General features: G+C 48.0%; 1 protein-coding gene across 1 annotated transcript in view; it reads right to left on the reverse strand.

Moving 5' to 3' along the window:
• KCNC1 (potassium voltage-gated channel subfamily C member 1) overlaps window positions 1-13,491 on the reverse strand; it is a 150,968-nt gene extending 137,477 nt beyond the window's left edge. Inside the window, exon 1 of the mRNA XM_069964981.1 lies at window positions 12,779-13,491. Within this exon, the coding sequence (XP_069821082.1) occupies window positions 12,779-13,354 (576 nt within the window). The 5' untranslated portion in view covers window positions 13,355-13,491. The remainder of the gene's footprint in view (window positions 1-12,778) is intronic.
• Window positions 13,492-24,732: the final 11,241 nt, after the last annotated feature.

Here is a 24,732-nt window from a genome sequence, read left to right on the forward strand (position 1 = left end):
ACTGTTATACACATAGGGATTATCACTAGAGGAGTGTCCGGTCCATGTATGACCGCTCCTAGTGATATCTGTTATACACATAGGGATCACTAGAGGAGTGCCCGATCCATGTATGACCGCTCCTAGTGATACCGGTTATACACATAGGGATCACTAGAGGAGTGTCCGGTCCATGTATGACCGCTCCTAGTGATATCTGTTATACACATAGGGATTATCACTAGAGGAGTGTCCGGTCCATGTATGACCGCTCCTAGTGATACCTGTTATACACATAGGGATCACTAGAGGAGTGCCCGATCCATGTATGACCGCTCCTAGTGATACCGGTTATACACATAGGGATCACTAGAGGAGTGTCCGGTCCATGTATGACCGCTCCTAGTGATACCGGTTATACACATAGGGATCACTAGAGGAGTGTCCGGTCCATGTATGACCGCTCCTAGTGATACCGGTTATACACATAGGGATCACTAGAGGAGTGTCCGGTCCATGTATGACCGCTCCTAGTGATACCGGTTATACACATAGGGATTATCACTAGAGGAGTGCCCGATCCATGTATGACCGCTCCTATTGATAATTGTTATACACATAGGGATCACTAGAGGAGTGTCCGGTCCATGTATGACAGCTCCTAGTGATACCTGTTATACACATAGGGATCACTAGAGGAGTGTCCGGTCCATGTATGACCGCTCCTAGTGATATCTGTTATACACATAGGGATCACTAGAGGAGTGTCCGGTCCATGTATGACCGCTCCTAGTGATACCGGTTATACACATAGGGATTATCACTAGAGGAGTGTCCGGTCCATGTATGACCGCTCCTAGTGATATCTGTTATACACATAGGGATCACTAGAGGAGTGTCCGGTCCATGTATGACCGCTCCTAGTGATATCTGTTATACACATAGGGATCACTAGAGGAGTGTCCGGTCCATGTATGACCGCTCCTAGTGATATCTGTTATACACATAGGGATCACTAGAGTAGTGTCCGGTCCATGTATGACCGCTCCTAGTGATACCTGTTATACACATAGGGATTATCACTAGAGGAGTGTCCGGTCCATGTATGACCGCTCCTAGTGATATCTGTTATACACATAGGGATCACTAGAGGAGTGTCCGGTCTATGTATGACCGCTCCTAGTGATATCTGTTATACACATAGGGATTATCACTAGAGGAGTGTCCGGTCCATGTATGACCGCTCCTAGTGATATCTGTTATACACATAGGGATTATCACTAGAGGAGTGTCCGGTCCATGTATGACCGCTCCTAGTGATATCTGTTATACACATAGGGATCACTAGAGGAGTGTCCGGTCCATGTATGACCGCTCCTAGTGATACCGGTTATACACATAGGGATTATCACTAGAGGAGTGTCCGGTCCATGTATGACCGCTCCTAGTGATATCTGTTATACACATAGGGATCACTAGAGGAGTGTCCGGTCCATGTATGACCGCTCCTAGTGATACCGGTTATACACATAGGGATTATCACTAGAGGAGTGTCCGGTCCATGTATGACCGCTCCTAGTGATATCTGTTATACACATAGGGATTATCACTAGAGGAGTGTCCGGTCCATGTATGACCGCTCCTAGTGATACCGGTTATACACATAGGGATTATCACTAGAGGAGTGTCCGGTCCATGTATGACCGCTCCTAGTGATATCTGTTATACACATAGGGATCACTAGAGGAGTGTCCGGTCCATGTATGACCGCTCCCAGTGATACCTGTTATACACATAGGGATTATCACTAAAGGAGTGTCCGGTCCATGTACAGTATGACCGCTCCTAGTGATATCTGTTATACACATAGGAATCACTAGAGGGTGTCCGGTCCATGTATGACCGCTCCTAGTGATACCGGTTATACACATAGGGATTATCACTAGAGGAGTGTCCGGTCTATTTATGAATGTGACTTTTCCCATTTGCTCTTGGTCAGGGCACACCTTTCCTGAAATCCTCTGCGCAGCCTTATAATAATGACCGCTCGCCTTGTGTCCAGCAGGAATAGTTTCGAGGAATAAGCATTAGAGGGAAGGTGATGTCTGCGGAGACGGATGACTAGTCGCCCCATTATAGCGGCATCAGATTTACCCGCCTGGATCCATCAATCCGCAGGGAGCAATAGAGGAGAGAACGTCTGATTGTATCTGCTCTGGAACACTGAGGGTTAACGCACAATCCCGGCAAATCTCCAGACTAGTGAGGAGTGCAGCGGGAAGGATGAGCAGCAGCGCTGCCCGAAGACGACCCGTTACCATGGAAACTGCAGTAACAGGCAATTCACAGCTTCATTACCAGTCTAAGCCATGAGGAGCAACCGTCTGCAGAGAGGCCTCTGGGGGTGATAGTCTGCAGAGAAGCCTGCACAGCCTGGGGGTGATAGTCTGCATAGGGGACTGCACAGCCTGGGGGTGATAGTCTGCATAGAAGACTGCACAGACTGCAAGGGATATGGCTTTCTATAGTAGAGCAGGTGTACTATGTATAGGTTAGGGTTCTATGTGTAGAGTTGGGGTTCCATAGTAGAGCAGGTATACTATGTATAGGTTAGGGTTCTATGTGTAGAGTTGGGGTTCCATAGTAGAGCAGGTATACTATGTATAGGTTAGGGTTCTATGTGTAGAGTTGGGGTTCCATAGTAGAGCAGGTGTACTATGTATAGGTTAGGGTTCTATGTGTAGAGTTGGGGTTCCATAGTAGAGCAGGTGTACTTTGTATAGGTTAGGGTTCTATGTGTAGAGTTGGGGTTCCATAGTAGAGCAGGTATACTATGTATAGGTTAGGGTTCTATGTGTAGAGTTGGGGTTCCATAGTAGAGCAGGTGTACTTTGTATAGGTTAGGGTTCTATGTGTAGAGTTGGGGTTCCATAGTAGAGCAGGTGTACTTTGTATAGGTTAGGGTTCTATGTGTAGAGTTGGGGTTCCACAGTAGAGCAGGTATACTATGTATAGGTTAGGGTTCTATGTGTAGAGTTGGGGTTCCATAGTAGAGCAGGTGTACTTTGTATAGGTTAGGGTTCTATGTGTAGAGTTGGGGTTCCATAGTAGAGCAGGTGTACTATGTATAGGTTAGGGTTCTATGTGTAGAGTTGGGGTTCCATAGTAGAGCAGGTATACTATGTATAGGTTAGGGTTCTATGTGTAGAGTTGGGGTTCCATAGTAGAGCAGGTGTACTTTGTATAGGTTAGGGTTCTATGTGTAGAGTTGGGGTTCCACAGTAGAGCAGGTGTACTTTGTATAGGTTAGGGTTCTATGTGTAGAGTTGGGGTTCCACAGTAGAGCAGGTATACTATGTATAGGTTAGGGTTCTATGTGTAGAGTTGGGGTTCCACAGTAGAGCAGGTGTACTTTGTATAGGTTAGGGTTCTATGTGTAGAGTTGGGGTTCCATAGTAGAGCAGGTGTACTTTGTATAGGTTAGGGTTCTATGTGTAGAGTTGGGGTTCCACAGTAGAGCAGGTGTACTTTGTATAGGTTTAGGGTTCTTAGAATGGGTTCTATGCATTGTTGGGGGATGGTGGGGTGACAGGGTGGTATTGTTCTCGGTATTACGCTAGCTCTGGTTGGGGCCGCCGCTGACGCCCCTTGGAGTGTCCTGGGAATCCGGCTCTGCCATTCCGCGTGGAGAATCGTCCGGTGTTCCACGGCGGTGAGATATCCCCCCAGATGGCGCCCCCCCCCCCCCCCCCAGAGGGCCATGCTGCCAGCGGATGACTGACTGCCAGGAAGAGAGAACCTTCACCAAGGACGCTTCAAGGTCCATCTCCGCAGAAACGTTTCTGCACCGGCCCGATGGACAGCGGATCCCAACCATAACACTGGAACATCGGCCAGAGCTGGGGAACCTCTAAATATACCTAGAACCCTCCAGCAGCCAGAGCAGAGTACCTCTGTTTATACCTAGAACATCTGATTAACCCTCCAGCAGCCAGAGCTGGGGAACCTCTAATTATACCTATGAGGGTAGGTTCACACTACGGAATCCACACAGATAAGTTCCGGCAGATTCCGTGGCTCGTACCGGTTCACAGCGGCGCGCATACCCGCCCTGGCCAGAGACACTATTCTATGGCCGGCCGGTTCCGCGTTCCTCCGAAAGAACTGGTGTGTCAATACTTTTGGCGGATAGAATCGGCCCGGCCATAGAATGGTGTCTCTGCACGGCCACAAGCGAGTACTAGCGATGGGATCCACCGGATTCCGTGGTGTCAACCTACCCTAACATCTGATCAACCCTTCAGCAGTAAGAGCTGCGGAACTTCTGGATCTTTATACCTAGAACATAGGATTAACCCTTCAGCAGCCAGGGCAGAGGAACCTTAGGTCACTGACACCCAGAACATAGGACTGACCCTTCAGCAGTCAGTGCAGAGGAACCTTAGGTCACTGACAGGGAGAACATAGGACTGACCCTTCAGCAGTCAGTGCAGAGGAACCTTAGGTCACTGACACCCAGAACATAGGACTGACCCTTCAGCAGTCAGTGCAGAGGAACCTTAGGTCACTGACACCCAGAACATAGGACTGACCCTTCCGCAGTCAGTGCAGAAGAACCTTAGGTCACTGACACCCAGAACATAGGATTAACCCTTCAGCAGTCAGTGCAGAGGAACCTTAGGTCAATGACAGGGAGAACATAGGACTGACCCTTCAGCAGTCAGTGCAGAGGAACCTTAGGTCACTGACAGCCAGAACATAGGACTGACCCTTCAGCAGTCAGTGCAGAGGAACCTTAGGTCACTGACAGCCAGAACATAGGACTGACCCTTCAGCAGTCAGTGCAGAGGAACCTTAGGTCACTGACAGGGAGAACATAGGACTGACCCTTCAGCAGTCAGTGCAGAGGAACCTTAGGTCACTGACACCCAGAACATAGGACTGACCCTTCAGCAGTCAGTGCAGAGGAACCTTAGGTCACTGACAGCCAGAACAGAGGACTGACCCTTCAGCAGTCAGTGCAGAGGAACCTTAGGTCACTGACACCCAGAACATAGGACTGACCCTTCAGCAGTCAGTGCAGAAGAACCTTAGGTCACCGACAGCCAGAACATAGGACTGACCCTTCAGCAGTCAGTGCAGAAGAATCTTAGGTCACTGACAGGGAGAACATAGGACTGACCCTTCAGCAGTCAGTGCCGAGGAACCTTAGGTCACTGACAGCCAGAACATAGGACTGACCCTTCAGCAGTCAGTGCAGAGGAACCTTAGGTCACTGACAGCCAGAACAGAGGACTGACCCTTCAGCAGTCAGTGCAGAAGAACCTTAGGTCACCGACACCCAGAACATAGGACTGACCCTTCAGCAGTCAGTGCAGAAGAACCTTAGGTCACCGACAGCCAGAACATAGGACTGACCCTTCAGCAGTCAGTGCAGAGGAACCTTAGGTCACTGACAGCCAGAACATAGGACTGACCCTTCAGCAGTCAGTGCAGAGGAACCTTAGGTCACCGACACCCAGAACATAGGACTGACCCTTCAGCAGTCAGTGCAGAGGAACCTTAGGTCACTGACAGCCAGAACATAGGACTGACCCTTCAGCAGTCAGTGCAGAGGAACCTTAGGTCACTGACAGCCAGAACAGAGGACTGACCCTTCAGCAGTCAGTGCAGAAGAACCTTAGGTCACCGACACCCAGAACATAGGACTGACCCTTCAGCAGTCAGTGCAGAAGAACCTTAGGTCACCGACAGCCAGAACATAGGACTGACCCTTCAGCAGTCAGTGCAGAGGAACCTTAGGTCACTGACAGCCAGAACATAGGACTGACCCTTCAGCAGTCAGTGCAGAGGAACCTTAGGTCACTGACAGCCAGAACATAGGACTGACCCTTCAGCAGTCAGTGCAGAGGAACCTTAGGTCACTAACAGCCAGAACATAGGACTGACCCTTCAGCAGTCAGTGCAGAGGAACCTTAGGTCACTGACACCCAGAACATAGGGCTGACCCTTCAGCAGTCAGTGCAGAGGAACCTTAGGTCACTGACAGCCAGAACAGAGGACTGACCCTTCAGCAGTCAGTGCAGAGGAACCTTAGGTCACTAACAGCCAGAACATAGGACTGACCCTTCAGCAGTCAGTGCAGAAGAACCTTAGGTCACCGACAGCCAGAACATAGGACTGACCCTTCAGCAGTTAGTGCAGAGGAACCTTAGGTCACTGACAGCCAGAACATAGGACTGACCCTTCAGCAGTCAGTGCAGAGGAACCTTAGGTCACCGACACCCAGAACATAGGACTGACCCTTCAGCAGTCAGTGCAGAAGAATCTTAGGTCACTGACAGGGAGAACATAGGACTGACCCTTCAGCAGTCAGTGCAGAGGAACCTTAGGTCACTGACACCCAGAACATAGGACTGACCCTTCAGCAGTCAGTGCAGAGGAACCTTAGGTCACCGACACCCAGAACATAGGACTGACCCTTCAGCAGTCAGTGCAGAGGAACCTTAGGTCACTGACACCCAGAACATAGGACTGACCCTTCAGCAGTCAGTGCAGAAGAACCTTAGGTCACCGACAGCCAGAACATAGGACTGACCCTTCAGCAGTCAGTGCAGAAGAACCTTAGGTCACCGACAGCCAGAACATAGGACTGACCCTTCAGCAGTCAGTGCAGAAGAACCTTAGGTCACAGACAACCAGAACATAGGACTGACCCTTCAGCAGTCAGTGCAGAGGAACCTTAAGTCACCGACACCCAGAACATAGGACTGACCCTTCAGCAGTCAGTGCAGAGGAACCTTAGGTCACTGACAGCCAGAACATAGGACTGACCCTTCAGCAGTCAGTGCAGAGGAACCTTAGGTCACTGACAGCCAGAACATAGGACTGACCCTTCAGCAGTCAGTGCAGAGGAACCTTAGGTCACTGACAGCCAGAACATAGGACTGACCCTTCAGCAGTCAGTGCAGAGGAACCTTAGGTCACTGACAGCCAGAACATAGGACTGACCCTTCAGCAGTCAGTGCAGAGGAACCTTAGGTCACTGACAGCCAGAACATAGGATATCCGTGCAGCTAGTGCTGTGTCCTCTGATCAGGGAAGGTCATTACTGGCTCCGGAGCAGCGCTCCTCCTGTCATTATAGGAAGCTGATGAACCACGGCCCCGCCAGCCTGCAGGAATACTACACATTCATGTTATACCGCAGCCTATGGTCTGTTACAGTGTGTCAGGGCCATGTTATACCGCAGCCTATGGTCTGTTACAGTGTGTCAGGGCCATGTTATACCGCAGCCTATGGTCTGTTACAGTGTGTCAGGGCCATGTTATACCGCAGCCTATGGTCTGTTACAGTGTGTCAGGGCCATGTTATACAGCAGCCTATGGTCTGTTACAGTGTGTCAGGACCATGTTATACAGCAGCCTATGGTCTGTTACAGTGTGTCAGGGCCATGTTATACAGCAGCCTATGGTCTGTTACAGTGTGTCAGGGCCATGTTATACCGCAGCCTATGGTCTGTTACAGTGTGTCAGGGCCATGTTATACCGCAGCCTATGGTCTGTTACAGTGTGTCAGGACCATGTTATACAGCAGCCTATGGTCTGTTACAGTGTGTCAGGGCCATGTTATACAGCAGCCTATAGTCTGTTACAGTGTGTCAGGGCCATGTTATACCGCAGCCTATGGTCTGTTACAGTGTGTCAGGGCCATGTTATACCGCAGCCTATGGTCTGTTACAGTGTGTCAGGGCCATGTTATACAGCAGCCTATGGTCTGTTACAGTGTGTCAGGGCCATGTTATACAGCAGCCTATGGTCTGTTACAGTGTGTCAGGGCCATGTTATACAGCCTATGGTCTGTTACAGTGTGTCAGGGCCATGTTATACCGCAGCCTATGGTCTGTTACAGTGTGTCAGGGCCATGTTATACCGCAGCCTATGGTCTGTTACAGTGTGTCAGGGCCATGTTATACAGCAGCCTATGGTCTGTTACAGTGTGTCAGGGCCATGTTATACAGCAGCCTATGGTCTGTTACAGTGTGTCAGGGCCATGTTATACCGCAGCCTATGGTCTGTTACAGTGTGTCAGGGCCATGTTATACCGCAGCCTATGGTCTGTTACAGTGTGTCAGGACCATGTTATACAGCAGCCTATGGTCTGTTACAGTGTGTCAGGGCCATGTTATACAGCAGCCTATAGTCTGTTACAGTGTGTCAGGGCCATGTTATACAGCCTATGGTCTGTTACAGTGTGTCAGGGCCATGTTATACAGCAGCCTATGGTCTGTTACAGTGTGTCAGGGCCATGTTATACAGCCTATGGTCTGTTACAGTGTGTCAGGGCCATGTTATACAGCAGCCTATGGTCTGTTACAGTGTGTCAGGGCCATGTTATACAGCAGCCTATGGTCTGTTACAGTGTGTCAGGGCCATGTTATACCGCAGCCTATGGTCTGTTACAGTGTGTCAGGGCCATGTTATACAGCCTATGGTCTGTTACAGTGTGTCAGGGCCATGTTATACAGCAGCCTATGGTCTGTTACAGTGTGTCAGGGCCATGTTATACAGCAGCCTATGGTCTGTTACAGTGTGTCAGGGCCATGTTATACCGCAGCCTATGGTCTGTTACAGTGTGTCAGGGCCATGTTATACAGCAGCCTATGGTCTGTTACAGTGTGTCAGGGCCATGTTATACCGCAGCCTATGGTCTGTTACAGTGTGTCAGGGCCATGTTATACAGCCTATGGTCTGTTACAGTGTGTCAGGGCCATGTTATACAGCAGCCTATGGTCTGTTACAGTGTGTCAGGACCATGTTATACAGCAGCCTATGGTCTGTTACAGTGTGTCAGGGCCATGTTATACAGCCTATGGTCTGTTACAGTGTGTCAGGGCCATGTTATACCGCAGCCTATGGTCTGTTACAGTGTGTCAGGACCATGTTATACAGCAGCCTATGGTCTGTTACAGTGTGTCAGGGCCATGTTATACAGCCTATGGTCTGTTACAGTGTGTCAGGGCCATGTTATACCGCAGCCTATGGTCTGTTACAGTGTGTCAGGGCCATGTTATACAGCAGCCTATGGTCTGTTACAGTGTGTCAGGGCCATGTTATACCGCAGCCTATGGTCTGTTACAGTGTGTCAGGACCATGTTATACAGCAGCCTATGGTCTGTTACAGTGTGTCAGGGCCATGTTATACCGCAGCCTATGGTCTGTTACAGTGTGTCAGGACCATGTTATACCGCAGCCTATGGTCTGTTACAGTGTGTCAGGGCCATGTTATACAGCAGCCTATGGTCTGTTACAGTGTGTCAGGGCCATGTTATACCGCAGCCTATGGTCTGTTACAGTGTGTCAGGGCCATGTTATACAGCAGCCTATGGTCTGTTACAGTGTGTCAGGGCCATGTTATACAGCCTATGGTCTGTTACAGTGTGTCAGGGCCATGTTATACAGCAGCCTATGGTCTGTTACAGTGTGTCAGGACCATGTTATACAGCAGCCTATGGTCTGTTACAGTGTGTCAGGACCATGTTATACCGCAGCCTATGGTCTGTTACAGTGTGTCAGGACCATGTTATACAGCCTATGGTCTGTTACAGTGTGTCAGGACCATGTTATACAGCCTATGGTCTGTTACAGTGTGTCAGGGCCATGTTATACAGCAGCCTATGGTCTGTTACAGTGTGTCAGGACCATGTTATACAGCAGCCTATGGTCTGTTACAGTGTGTCAGGACCATGTTATACAGCCTATGGTCTGTTACAGTGTGTCAGGACCATGTTATACAGCCTATGGTCTGTTACAGTGTGTCAGGGCCATGTTATACAGCCTATGGTCTGTTACAGTGTGTCAGGGCCATGTTATACAGCAGCCTATGGTCTGTTACAGTGTGTCAGGGCCATGTTATACAGCAGCCTATGGTCTGTTACAGTGTGTCAGGACCATGTTATACAGCAGCCTATGGTCTGTTACAGTGTGTCAGGACCATGTTATACAGCAGCCTATGGTCTGTTACAGTGTGTCAGGGCCATGTTATACCGCAGCCTATGGTCTGTTACAGTGTGTCAGGGCCATGTTATACCGCAGCCTATGGTCTGTTACAGTGTGTCAGGACCATGTTATACAGCAGCCTATGGTCTGTTACAGTGTGTCAGGACCATGTTATACAGCAGCCTATGGTCTGTTACAGTGTGTCAGGACCATGTTATACAGCCTATGGTCTGTTACAGTGTGTCAGGGCCATGTTATACCGCAGCCTATGGTCTGTTACAGTGTGTCAGGACCATGTTATACAGCAGCCTATGGTCTGTTACAGTGTGTCAGGGCCATGTTATACCGCAGCCTATGGTCTGTTACAGTGTGTCAGGGCCATGTTATACCGCAGCCTATAGTCTGTTACAGTGTGTCAGGGCCATGTTATACCGCAGCCTATGGTCTGTTACAGTGTGTCAGGGCCATGTTATACCGCAGCCTATGGTCTGTTACAGTGTGTCAGGGCCATGTTATACAGCAGCCTATGGTCTGTTACAGTGTGTCAGGGCCATGTTATACAGCAGCCTATGGTCTGTTACAGTGTGTCAGGGCCATGTTATACCGCAGCCTATGGTCTGTTACAGTGTGTCAGGGCCATGTTATACAGCAGCCTATGGTCTGTTACAGTGTGTCAGGACCATGTTATACAGCAGCCTATGGTCTGTTACAGTGTGTCAGGGCCATGTTATACAGCAGCCTATGGTCTGTTACAGTGTGTCAGGACCATGTTATACAGCAGCCTATGGTCTGTTACAGTGTGTCAGGGCCATGTTATACAGCAGCCTATGGTCTGTTACAGTGTGTCAGGACCATGTTATACAGCAGCCTATGGTCTGTTACAGTGTGTCAGGACCATGTTAGACAGCAGCCTATGGTCTGTTACAGTGTGTCAGGGCCATGTTATACAGCAGCCTATGGTCTGTTACAGTGTGTCAGGACCATGTTATACAGCAGCCTATGGTCTGTTACAGTGTGTCAGGGCCATGTTATACCGCAGCCTATGGTCTGTTACAGTGTGTCAGGGCCATGTTATACAGCCTATGGTCTGTTACAGTGTGTCAGGGCCATGTTATACAGCAGCCTATGGTCTGTTACAGTGTGTCAGGACCATGTTATACAGCCTATGGTCTGTTACAGTGTGTCAGGGCCATGTTATACAGCAGCCTATGGTCTGTTACAGTGTGTCAGGGCCATGTTATACAGCAGCCTATGGTCTGTTACAGTGTGTCAGGGCCATGTTATACCGCAGCCTATGGTCTGTTACAGTGTGTCAGGGCCATGTTATACAGCAGCCTATGGTCTGTTACAGTGTGTCAGGGCCATGTTATACCGCAGCCTATGGTCTGTTACAGTGTGTCAGGGCCATGTTATACCGCAGCCTATGGTCTGTTACAGTGTGTCAGGGCCATGTTATACCGCAGCCTATGGTCTGTTACAGTGTGTCAGGACCATGTTATACCGCAGCCTATGGTCTGTTACAGTGTGTCAGGGCCATGTTATACCGCAGCCTATGGTCTGTTACAGTGTGTCAGGGCCATGTTATACAGCAGCCTATGGTCTGTTACAGTGTGTCAGGACCATGTTATACCGCAGCCTATGGTCTGTTACAGTGTGTCAGGGCCATGTTATACCGCAGCCTATGGTCTGTTACAGTGTGTCAGGACCATGTTATACAGCAGCCTATGGTCTGTTACAGTGTGTCAGGACCATGTTATACAGCCTATGGTCTGTTACAGTGTGTCAGGACCATGTTATACAGCAGCCTATGGTCTGTTACAGTGTGTCAGGGCCATGTTATACAGCCTATAGTCTGTTACAGTGTGTCAGGACCATGTTATACCGCAGCCTATGGTCTGTTACAGTGTGTCAGGGCCATGTTATACAGCAGCCTATGGTCTGTTACAGTGTGTCAGGGCCATGTTATACAGCAGCCTATGGTCTGTTACAGTGTGTCAGGACCATGTTATACCGCAGCCTATGGTCTGTTACAGTGTGTCAGGACCATGTTATACAGCAGCCTATGGTCTGTTACAGTGTGTCAGGACCATGTTATACCGCAGCCTATGGTCTGTTACAGTGTGTCAGGACCATGTTATACAGCAGCCTATGGTCTGTTACAGTGTGTCAGGACCATGTTATACAGCAGCCTATGGTCTGTTACAGTGTGTCAGGACCATGTTATACAGCCTATGGTCTGTTACAGTGTGTCAGGGCCATGTTATACCGCAGCCTATGGTCTGTTACAGTGTGTCAGGACCATGTTATACAGCAGCCTATGGTCTGTTACAGTGTGTCAGGGCCATGTTATACAGCAGCCTATGGTCTGTTACAGTGTGTCAGGACCATGTTATACAGCAGCCTATAGTCTGTTACAGTGTGTCAGGGCCATGTTATACCGCAGCCTATGGTCTGTTACAGTGTGTCAGGGCCATGTTATACCGCAGCCTATGGTCTGTTACAGTGTGTCAGGGCCATGTTATACAGCAGCCTATGGTCTGTTACAGTGTGTCAGGACCATGTTATACAGCCTATGGTCTCTCGCAGCCTCCCGGTCCCTGTCCCGGTCCCTGTCTCGGTCTCCCGGTCCCTGTCTCGGTCTCCCGGTCCCTGTCTCGGTCCCTGTCTCGGTCTCCCGGTCCCTGTCTCGGCCTCCCGGTCCCTGTCCCGGTCCCTGTCTCGGTCTCCCGGTCCCTGTCTCGGTCTCCCGGTCCCTGTCTCGGTCCCTGTCTCGGTCTCCCGGTCCCGGTGCCGCCACTTACCCGGGCATACCGGGAGGAGTAGGGATCCTCGAACAGCGCCCATATCCGCGGTTGCCATCTCCGCCACATCCCGCCTCCCGCTTTGCCGTCCGGTGAGTCGCTCATCGCCAGCCGCTTTGTCATCTCCAGCTCGTCCTCTCCGTCTCCCGAGTCCCCGGTGCCGTCCCCGTCTGCGTCCTCGGAGCCGCCAAGGTCCACGGGGCCCCCGCCGAAGCTGTCCAGGGCTTCCTCGGCGTCCCGGTGCTGCCGGTAAGTCATCCAGCAGCACGGCTCCACGTCGGTCTCGTCGATGCCCCAGAAGGCGAGCTCCTCCTCGTACAGGGGCCCGCACACGTCCGCCGGGCAGTGCAGCTTACCGGTCCGGTAATAGTTCAGGATGTGGGCGAACACCCCGGGGTGACGGTCGAAGAAGAACTCGTCCGCCCGGGGGTCGTAGTCGAAGTGGCTGTGGGCGTCGGGCTCAGCCAGCCAGGCCAGCCGGGTCCCGGGCAGGGTGCGCAGGGTGCTCCGGTAGGTCTGGTGCCGCGTTCCGCCCACGTTGATCACGATGCGGTCGGTGTCGTCCCCTTGGCCCATGTCGCCGGTGTCTATCGGGCATGTCTGATGCTAGAGCCCGGGGCGCCGCTCCATGCTGCCGGCGGGTGCTGAAGGACAGCTCCGGAGGACAAGGTGCGGCTCGGTGCGCTCCCTGCCGGTGTCCTGCTGCTGGCTGCGAGATCCGTGCGGCGGAGGAGACGGCCCCTCCCCCCATATATATATATATACACCCCCCCCCCTCCGGGAGCACCGGGCGGCGCTGTCATCCGTCATCAGCCACCATCACTGACCGGGAGAGAAAGCCGCCAGTGTGAACGGAGACCTAAGGTGCCCCCGTATATATATATATATACACACCCCATATATATATATATACACCCCCTGACCCCCCATATATATATACACCCCCTGACCCCCCATATATACACCCCCTGACCCCCCATATATATATATACACCCCCTGACCCCCCATATATATATACACCCCCTGACCCCCCATATATATATATATATACACCCCCTGACCCCCCATATATATATACACCCCCTGACCCCATATATATACACACACCCCCTGACCCCCCATATATATATATACACCCCCTGACCCCCCATATATATATACACCCCCTGACCCCCCATATATATATATACACCCCCTGACCCCCCCATATATATATATATATATATATATACACCCCCTGACCCCCCATATATATATATACACCCCCTGACCCCCCATATATATATATACACCCCCTGACCCCCCATATATATATATATACACCCCCTGACCCCCCCATATATATATATATATATACACCCCCCCCCCCCTCCGGGAGCACCGGGCGGCGCTGTCATCCGTCATCAGCCACCATCACTGACCGGGAGAGAAAGCCGCCAGTGTGAACGGAGACCTAAGGTCCCCCTGTATATATATATATATACACACCCCATATATATATATATACACCCCCTGACCCCACATATATATACACCCCCTGACCCCATATATATATACACACCCCCTGACCCCCCATATATATATACACCCCCTGACCCCCAATATATACACACACACCCTTACCCCCCCCATATATATACACCCTCTGACCCCCCATATATATATACACCCCCTGACCCCCCATATATATATATATATATACACCCTCTGACCCCCCATATATATATACACCCTCTGACCCCACATATATATATATATACACCCCCTGACCCCATATATATATATACACACCCCCTGACCCCCCATATATATATACACCCCCTGACCCCATATATATATATATATATATATATATATATATATATATATATATATATATATATATATATACACCCCCTGACCCCCCATATATATATACACCCCCTGACCCCATATATATATATATATATATATATATATATATATATATATATATATATATATATACACCCTCTGACCCCCCATATATATATACACCCCCTGACCCCCCATATATATATATACACCCCCTGACCCCCCCATATATATATATATATACACCCCCCCCCCCTCCGGGAGCACCGGGCGGCGCTGTCATCCGTCATCAGCCACCATCACTGACCGGGAGAGAAAGCCGCCAGTGTGAACGGAGACCTAAGGTCCCCCTGTATATATATATATACACACCCCATATATATATATATACACCCCCTGACCCCACATATATATATATATATACACCCCCTGACCCCCCATATATATATACACCCCCTGACCCCATATATATATACACCCCCTGACCCCATATATATATACACACCCTCTGACCCCCCATATATATATACACCCCCTGACCCCCCATATATATATACACCCCCCCCTCCGGGAGCACCGGGCGGCGCTGTCATCCGTCATCAGCCACCATCACTGACTGGGAGAGAAAGCCGCCAGTGTGAACGGAGACCTAAGGTCCCCCTGTATATATATATACACACCCCATATATATATATATACACAACCCCTGACCCCACATATATATATATATACACCCCCTGACCCCCCATATATATATATACACCCTCTGACCCCCCATATATATATACACCCCCTGACCCCCCATATATATATATACACCCCCTGACCCCCATATATATAGGATAATTTTTTACTCACCGTAAATTTTCTTTCCTGTAGTCCGAAGCAGCAGCACAAATGGGGAAGATCCTATCTTCCTGCAATGGTAGGACAGATGGTACTAATAAAAGATTGATTAGGAGCCCTATAAGAAGGCCATACAGACCCCTCCTCCTTGTGTCAATTCTAACGACAAAAAAATTTAAAATTCATAATAAAACTTAGTTAATAAGGCATTAAAACAATCAAGGTATGCTGCATAAATAATAGTTTGTTTAAATCAGGGCGGGAAGTCTGTGCTGCTGCTTCGGACTACAGGAAAGAAAATTTACGGTGAGTAAAAAATTATCCTTTCCCTTACGTCCTCAGCAGCAGCACAAATGGGGATATAGCAAGCTATGAAAACAGACTAGGGAGGGCCATTACATTACAGAAGACAGAATGGCTGAGCCAAAAACTGGTTGACTTGTGAATATCTAGTCTATAGTGCTTGACAAAGGTATTGACGGACGACCATGAAGCAGTCCTGCATATTTGTTCCAAGGGTACAGATCTTTTTTCAGCCCATGTGGATGATATTGCCCTCATTGAATGTGCCTTGATTGCACCAGGTACCTGTAATCCAGCTTCTTGGTAGCATATGGAGATGACTTCCCTTATCCATCTGGACAGAGAAGCTTTGGATGACTTGCATCCTTTGTTTTTTCTTGCAAAGGATAAAACCAAGTGGTTAGATTTCCTGAAGGAGTTTGTCCGTTCAATATACATGCTCCAAGCCCTTCCCACATCTAAGGGATGAAGCGCCTTCTCTCCTGTGTTGGCAGGAGTAATGGATTGTAACAATGGAGATGTGGAAGAGACTTTCACCCACCAGGCTTCAAACATCTTCTTTACCTTCAGGTAGGTTCTGTAGGCAGTTGTGGCTCTGGACTGCAGAAGAGTGGTCACCACTTTGACAGCATATCAATTCCCACCTTGTTGACGGCAGTCAAGCTTCGGACAAGCCTGCCCTCTTGAGTTATTAACTGAGGGTATACAGAAGTCTCCAGATTATTCCTATGGAATCAGCGCCATGCTTTTAGATAATAAGAGGCCATCATGAAACCAGAGACTTGCTACTTGCAAGATTTTTAGACTCTGCCCACACCTGGCAGGGACGCTGGGAGTAATCTCTGCTACTCTGAGTCAGTAGCTGGGGAGACTGGGAGACTTCCCAGAAGATTCTTAGGCAGGGGGCTCACCATTGTGAACCATGCCCTCTTGGGTCAATAGGGGCAAATGAGGCTGACCAAGGCCCAACCTTGTCTCAGATTCTGCAAGACTCTGGGCTTTTTAGGAGTGAGGAAAAAAAGGTTTTCCAATTTGAACCTTGAATAGGAATAGGTCTTTCCTCCATGCAATTTTCCAGAAAGCTTCTGGTCCAGAGACCGTTCCTCCGACAGGGTTACATCGCAGCATAGATTGCCAGCAGACAAAATGCCCCTGCCTCCAGTAGTAATAATACAGAGTTAGTGCCCCTATAAAGATCGATATGCGCCATCCTAGATGCGGTTTTGATCTTATACTGATAGCTTCCCATAGATTGGTGTGCTGAAGTGGACTAGTATTCCCTTCATATGTTGGATGCCAGCAACATCTCTGATGGTGATTAAGGCTCCTTTGCCCGTTGCTCATACAAGCGCCCCACTGCTTGATATATCAATGGTTTTCTCTACCCACTTTATTGGGAGACTGCTGCCATTGAGCAGGAAAAAGCTATCCTTGTCTCTGGGTGTTATTTCCAGTGTAGACATAAGACCCAAGGGTATCAGATGAAGTGACAGCAACTGGGGAGTGCCGAGAACCCAGACTTGTGTCACTTCTGTATTATCTCTGGAGGAAGTAAGTCACAGACTGGGGATCTATTCTCCTCCCTAGGAATTGTTCCATGCCAGAAACAATGATGAGCTTCAATTTTCTCAAACAGTCAAAGTACAATAGACATTACCTTGGTGACTGTAGATGGAGCCAAGATGATTCCAGACAGAAGGGCTGTAAATTGAAAAAAATGCCAGTTGCCTTGTACAAAAGGTCTTGATGTAAAGGAATATGCAGCTTTTGTCTGTAGACAGGTACATGCGGGTATACATGGCCAGATAACGTCCTTCTTCTAGGAGGGAACTACAGAGCATAAATCCTCCATACAACTGCTTTCTCAGAGGAGGCTGTATACAGGTATACACGGTCAGATAACATCCCTCTAGGAGGGACCCACAGATCAAAATTCAATATGGTAGCCTTTCCTATCATATAACACTGGTACAGACCTCTCTCATTATGGAAATAAATTGTCAGAAAAGACGTAGTCACAAGTTCTTGTTCCCATCCCCAAGGCCTCCGAGACGTCTGGTCCTTCTTGTGCAGGATTCTTTCCTTTACCTTCCATACTAGAATTCCTACGGAATGTGGAACAAAAGTAGAAGTTCCTTCTCTTATTAGACTGGGGCAGATAATGGACCTGATCATAAGAAAAAAAGGACTTTCATGAGAATGTCCAATACAGATCCAACTATCTTTATATTGGAGTGAACATCTGCCCACTTACAACGAAGGACCAGTCTCCAAACTGCGGGGATCGGGCAGCCAAGTATACTGCTCAGCTATAGTAATATAGACATTTATTTTTTTTTTTTTTATTTATTTATTTTTTATTTTTTTGAACAAGGTCTTTGTGCGTCTGAAGGAGCCATGACCTCGGACTCCATCCAGTTCAGCCTGTAGATTATCATTCAGATGTAAAATCTTAAGCAGTCATTGTCTCTTCTGAGAAAAAGTTGCAATCCACAAATGAATTCCCTGCCACCTGAAAGTGGAATCTTGCAGGATCTGTACGCCAAGAAAGCTTTTTCCCCAGAAGTTCTGTTACTAGAATCCGGCTACATCCAAGGATGGAAGTTGTGCCAGACTGACCGGCCGACTAACAGACTAGTGCAGAGTGCCTGGAATCAGACACACAGGTGCACTGAATATGCAACCAGCAATCCTAAGGCGGTGTTCACACATAGCAGCTTCATAGCTTTACTGCATCCTTCAGTACACAGAAGCTCCATAGGGTCACTGCATCATCTGATATCAGTATTACAGAGAGTAACTAGACAGCAGGTGTACACAGTATTACAGAGTAATTAGACTGTAGGTATACACAGTACACATCCAGCATCTCTAAGGATGTAGCTTCATAGGTCACTGCATTATCTGATAACAGTACTAATCAGATAGTACACATCTACAATCCTAAGGCCATGTTCACACACAGTAACTTTACTGCATTCTTAAATAGCAGCACTGGAGCAGCGCAAAAAAGCTCCATAGAATCACTGCATCATCTGATGGCAGTATTAGGGAAAGTAATCAGACAGCAGGTGTATCCAGTACATGTGCTCACACACATAGCTCCATATGGTCACTATATAATCTGATAGCAGTATTAGGGAAAGTAGTCAGATAGCAGGTGTATCCAGTACACATCCAGTAGCTCTAAGCATCTGCTCACACACATAGCTCTATATGGTTACTGTATCATCTGATGGCGGTATTAGGGAAAGTAATCAGATAGCAGGTGTATCCAGTACACATCCAGCAGCTCTAAGCATGTGCTCACACACATAGCTCCATATGGTCACTATATAATCTGATAGCAGTATTAGGGAAAGTAATTAGATAGATGTATCCCGTACACAACTAGCAACTCTAAGGCTGTGTTCACACACAGTAGCTTCATAGGGCACTGCATCATCTGATAGCAGTATAGTGAAAAAAATCAGACAGCAGGTGTTACACAGTACACTACAATTCTAAGGCAATGTTCACACACGGTGGCTTCATAACTTCACTGCATTCTTAAATAGCAGCACACAGAAGGTCCACATGATAACCATCATCTGATAGCAGTATTAGTGAAGGTAATTAAACAGCAGGTGTACATAGTACACGACTAAATTCTAAGGCAGTGTTCACACACAGTAGCTTCACTGCATTCTTAAATGTCAGCACACAGAAGGTCCACATGATCACTGTATCATCTGATAGCAGTATAGTGAAAGTAAATAGACAGCAGGCGTATAGTATACAACTAACAATTCTAAGGCCGTGTTCACACACAGTAGCTTCACTGCATTCTTAAATGGCAGCACTGGAGTAGCACACAGACGCTCCATAGGGTGACTGCGTCATCTGTTAGCAGTATTAGTGAAAGTTATTAGACAGGAGGTGTATCTACCACTACACAATAACTCTAAGGCCGTGTTCATACACAGTTTTATAGCTTCATTGTATCATCTGATAGAAATACTGGAAAAATAATCAGACCGCAGGTATACACAACTACAATTCTAAGGCTGTGTTCACACACACAATTTCACTGCATCATCTGGTAGCAGTACTATAGAAAGTAATTAGGCAGCAGGTGTTCACAATGCACAAATAGCAGCTCTAGGGTTGTGTGCACACACAAACACACAGTTTTATAGCTTCACTGCATCATCCGATGGCAGTACTATAGAAAGTAATGAGGCAACAGGTGTACACAATTAGCAGCTCTAGGGCTGTGTTCACATACAGTTTCAGAGCTTCACTGCATCATCTGGTAGCAGTGCTATAGAAAGTAATCAGGCAGTAGGTGTGCACACTGCACAACTAGCAGCTCTAGGGTTGTGTGCACACAGTTTTATAGCTTCACTGCATCATCTGTAGCAGTGCTATAGAAAGTAATCAGGCAGTAGGTGTGCACAATTAGCAGCTCTAGGGCTGTGTTCACATACACTTTCAGAGCTTCACTGCATCATCTGGTAGCAGTACTATAGAAAGTAATCAGGCAGTAGGTGTGCACACTGCACAACTAACAGCTCTAGGGTTGTGTGCACACACACAGTTTTATAGCTTCACTGCATCATCTGATGGCAGTACTATAGAAAGTAATGAGGCAACAGGTGTACACAATTAGCAGCTCTAGGACTGTGTTCACACATATACACAGTTTCACAGCTTCATTGTAGCAGTACTGGAGAAAATAATGAGACAGCAGGTGTACTAAATACCCAACTAGCAGCTTTAAAGCTGTGTTCATGTATACTCACTATAGTTACATAGGTCACTCATATAGTGAAGCAGTCTAACAGGACTTGCACAACCAATGTTAAAAAGTGAAAGACATTGAAACGAAACATTTGAGGCATAAAAGCCTCATACAACATATATATATATATATATATATATATATATATATATCCAATGATCCTCCTGACACACATGCCAGGCTTCCAGCTTAAAAGAAAAAACAGCATATCTTACCTTGCTGAAGTATCAAGAAACATTAGCAGCCGCCCAGGTGAGGACAGAGATCTGGCAGCACCATGATACTTACTGCAGCAGCAGCCGCCCAGGTGAGGACACAGATCTGGCAGCACCATGATACTTACTGCAGCAGCCGCCCAGGTGAGGACACAGGTCTGGCAGCACCATGATACTTACTGCAGCAGCCGCCCAGGTGAGGACACAGATCTGGCAGCACCATGATACTTACTGCAGCAGCCGCCCAGGTGAGGACACAGATCTGGCAGCACCATGATACTTACTGCAGCAGCCGCCCAGGTGAGGACACAGATCTGGCAGCACCATGATACTTACTGCAGCAGCAGCCGCCCAGGTGAGGACACAGATCTGGCAGCACCATGATACTTACTGCAGCAGCTTCATGGCTTCCCTCACACAGCGGCTCCATACAGCAGAGAAGCTGAGTGATAACTCTACTAAAAAGTAAATAATCTCCTCTCTGATACAGCAGAGCAGGAAAAACAACATTTCTATCAATTTCCCCTCTCCACACGACCATGTGGAAAGGAAGAATCTTTGGAAAGGAAAGTCAGACACAAACATAGGCCTGAGCCTGCTTCCCTCTCCTACCACCTGTCCCACAGGAGGACAGAAAAAAACACAAGGAGGAGGGGTCTGTATGGCCTTCTTATAGGGCTCCTAATCAATCTTTTATTAGTACCATCTGTCCTACCATTGCAGGAAGATAGGATCTTCCCCATTTGTGCTGCTGCTGAGGACGTAAGGGAAATATATATATATATATATATACACCCTCTGACCCCCCATATATATATACACCCCCTGACCCCCCATATATATATATATATATATACACCCCACCCCCTCCGGGAGCACCGGGCGGCGCTGTCATCCGTCATCAGCCACCATCACTGACCGGGAGAGAAAGCCGCCAGTGTGAACGGAGACCTAAGGTCCCCCTGTATATATATATACACACCCCATATATATATATACACCCCCTGACCCCCCATATATATATATACCCCCTGACCCCATATATATATATATACACACCCCCTGACCCCCCATATATATATACACCCCCTGACCCCCAATATGTACACACACACCCTTACCCCCCCATATATATACACCCTCTGACCCCCCATATATATATACACCCCCTGACCCCCCATATATATATATATATATACACCCCCTGACCCCCCATATATATACACCCTCTGACCCCCCATATATATATACACCCTCTGACCCCCCATATATATATATATATATATATATATATATATATACACACCCTCTGACCCCCCATATATATATACACCCCCTGACCCCCATATATATATATACACCCCCTCACCCCCATATATATATATACACCCCCTGACCCCCCATATATATATATACACCCCCTGACCCCCTCCGGGAGCACCGGGCGGCGCTGTCATCCGTCATCAGCCACCATCACTGACCGGGAGAGAAAGCCGCCAGTGTGAACGGAGACCTAAGGTCCCCCTGTATATATATATACACACCCCATATATATATATATACAACCCCTGACCCCCCATATATATATATATACACCCCCTGACCCCCCATATATATATACACCCCCTGACCCCATATATATATATACACCCCCTGACCCCCCATATATATATACACCCCCTGACCCCATATATATATACACCCCCTGACCCCATATATATATACACCCCCTGACCCCCCATATATATATACACCCCCTGACCCCCCATATATATATACACCCCCTGACCCCCCATATATATATATATACACCCCCTGACCCCCCATATATATATATATATACACCCCCTGACCCCCCATATATATATATAGACCCCCTGACCCCCCATATATATACACCCCCTGACCCCATATATATATATATATATATACACCCCCTGACCCCCCATATATATATATAGACCCCCTGACCCCCCATATATATACACCCCCTGACCCCCCATATATATATATAGACCCCCTGACCCCCCATATATATACACCCCCTGACCCCCCATATATATATACACCCCCTGACCCCATATATATATATACACCCCCTGACCCCCCATATATATATATATACACCCCCTGACCCCCCATATATATATATATATACACCCCCTGACCCCCCATATATATATATAGACCCCCTGACCCCCCATATATATACACCCCCTGACCCCCCATATATACACACACACCCTTACCCCCCCATATATATACACCCCCTGACCCCCCATATATATACACCCCCTGACCCCCCATATATATATATACACCCTCTGACCCCCCATATATATATACACCCCCTGACCCCCCATATATACACACACACCCTTACCCCCCCATATATATACACCCCCCCCCCCCTCCGGGAGCACCGGGCGGCGCTGTCATCCGTCATCAGCCACCATCACTGACCGGGAGAGAAAGCCGCCAGTGTGAACGGAGACCTAAGGTCCCCCTGTATATATATATACACACCCCATATATATATATATACAACCCCTGACCCCCCATATATATATATATACACCCCCTGACCCCCCATATATATATACACCCCCTGACCCCATATATATATACACCCCCTGACCCCCCATATATATATACACCCCCTGACCCCATATATATATATACACCCCTGACCCCCCATATATATATACACCCCCTGACCCCATATATATATACACACCCCATATATATATATACCCCCTGACCCCCCATATATATATATATACACCCCCTGACCCCATATATATATACACACCCCCTGACCCCCCATATATATATACACCCCCTGACCCCCCATATATACACACACACCCCCTGACCCCCCATATATATATATATATATATATATCTACACCCTCTGACCCCCCATATATATATACACCCCCTGACCCCCCATATATATACACCCCCTGACCCCCCAATATATATACACCCTCTGACCCCCCATATATATATACACCCCCTGACCCCCCATATATATATACACCCCCTGACCCCCCAATATATATACACCCTCTGACCCCCCATATATATATACACCCCCTGACCCCCCATATATATATATACACCCTCTGACCCCCCATATATATATATACACCCTCTGACCCCCCATATATATATACACCCCCTGACCCCCCAATATATATACACCCTCTGACCCCCCATATATATATACACCCCCTGACCCCCCATATATATATATACACCCCCTGACCCCCCATATATATATATACACCCTCTGACCCCCCATATATATATACACCCTCTGACCCCCCATATATATATATATATATATATATACACCCTCTGACCCCCCATATATATATATACACCCTCTGACCCCCCATATATATATACACCCCCCCCCCCTCCGGGAGCACCGGGCGGCGCTGTCATCCGTCATCAGCCACCATCACTGACCGGGAGAGAAAGCCGCCAGTGTGAACGGAGACCTAAGGTCCCCCCGTATATATATATACACACCCCATATATATATATACACCCCCTGACCCCACATATATATATATATACACCCCCTGACCCCCCATATATATATACACCCCCTGACCCCATATATATATACACCCCCTGACCCCCCATATATATATACACCCCCTGACCCCCCATATATATATACACCCCCTGACCCCCCATATATATACACACACACCCTTACCCCCCCATATATATACACCCTCTGACCCCCCATATATATATACACCCCCTGACCCCCCATATATATATGCACCCCCTGACCCCCCATATATATACACCCCCTGACCCCCCATATATATATATACACCCCCTGACCCCCCATATATATATATATACACCCCTGACCCCCCATATATATATATATACACCCCCTGACCCCCCATATATATATATATACACCCCCTGACCCCCCATATATATA

Source organism: Dendropsophus ebraccatus, chromosome 4 (genome assembly GCF_027789765.1).
Source record: "Dendropsophus ebraccatus isolate aDenEbr1 chromosome 4, aDenEbr1.pat, whole genome shotgun sequence".
NCBI classification, from domain to species: Eukaryota; Metazoa; Chordata; class Amphibia; order Anura; family Hylidae; genus Dendropsophus; species Dendropsophus ebraccatus.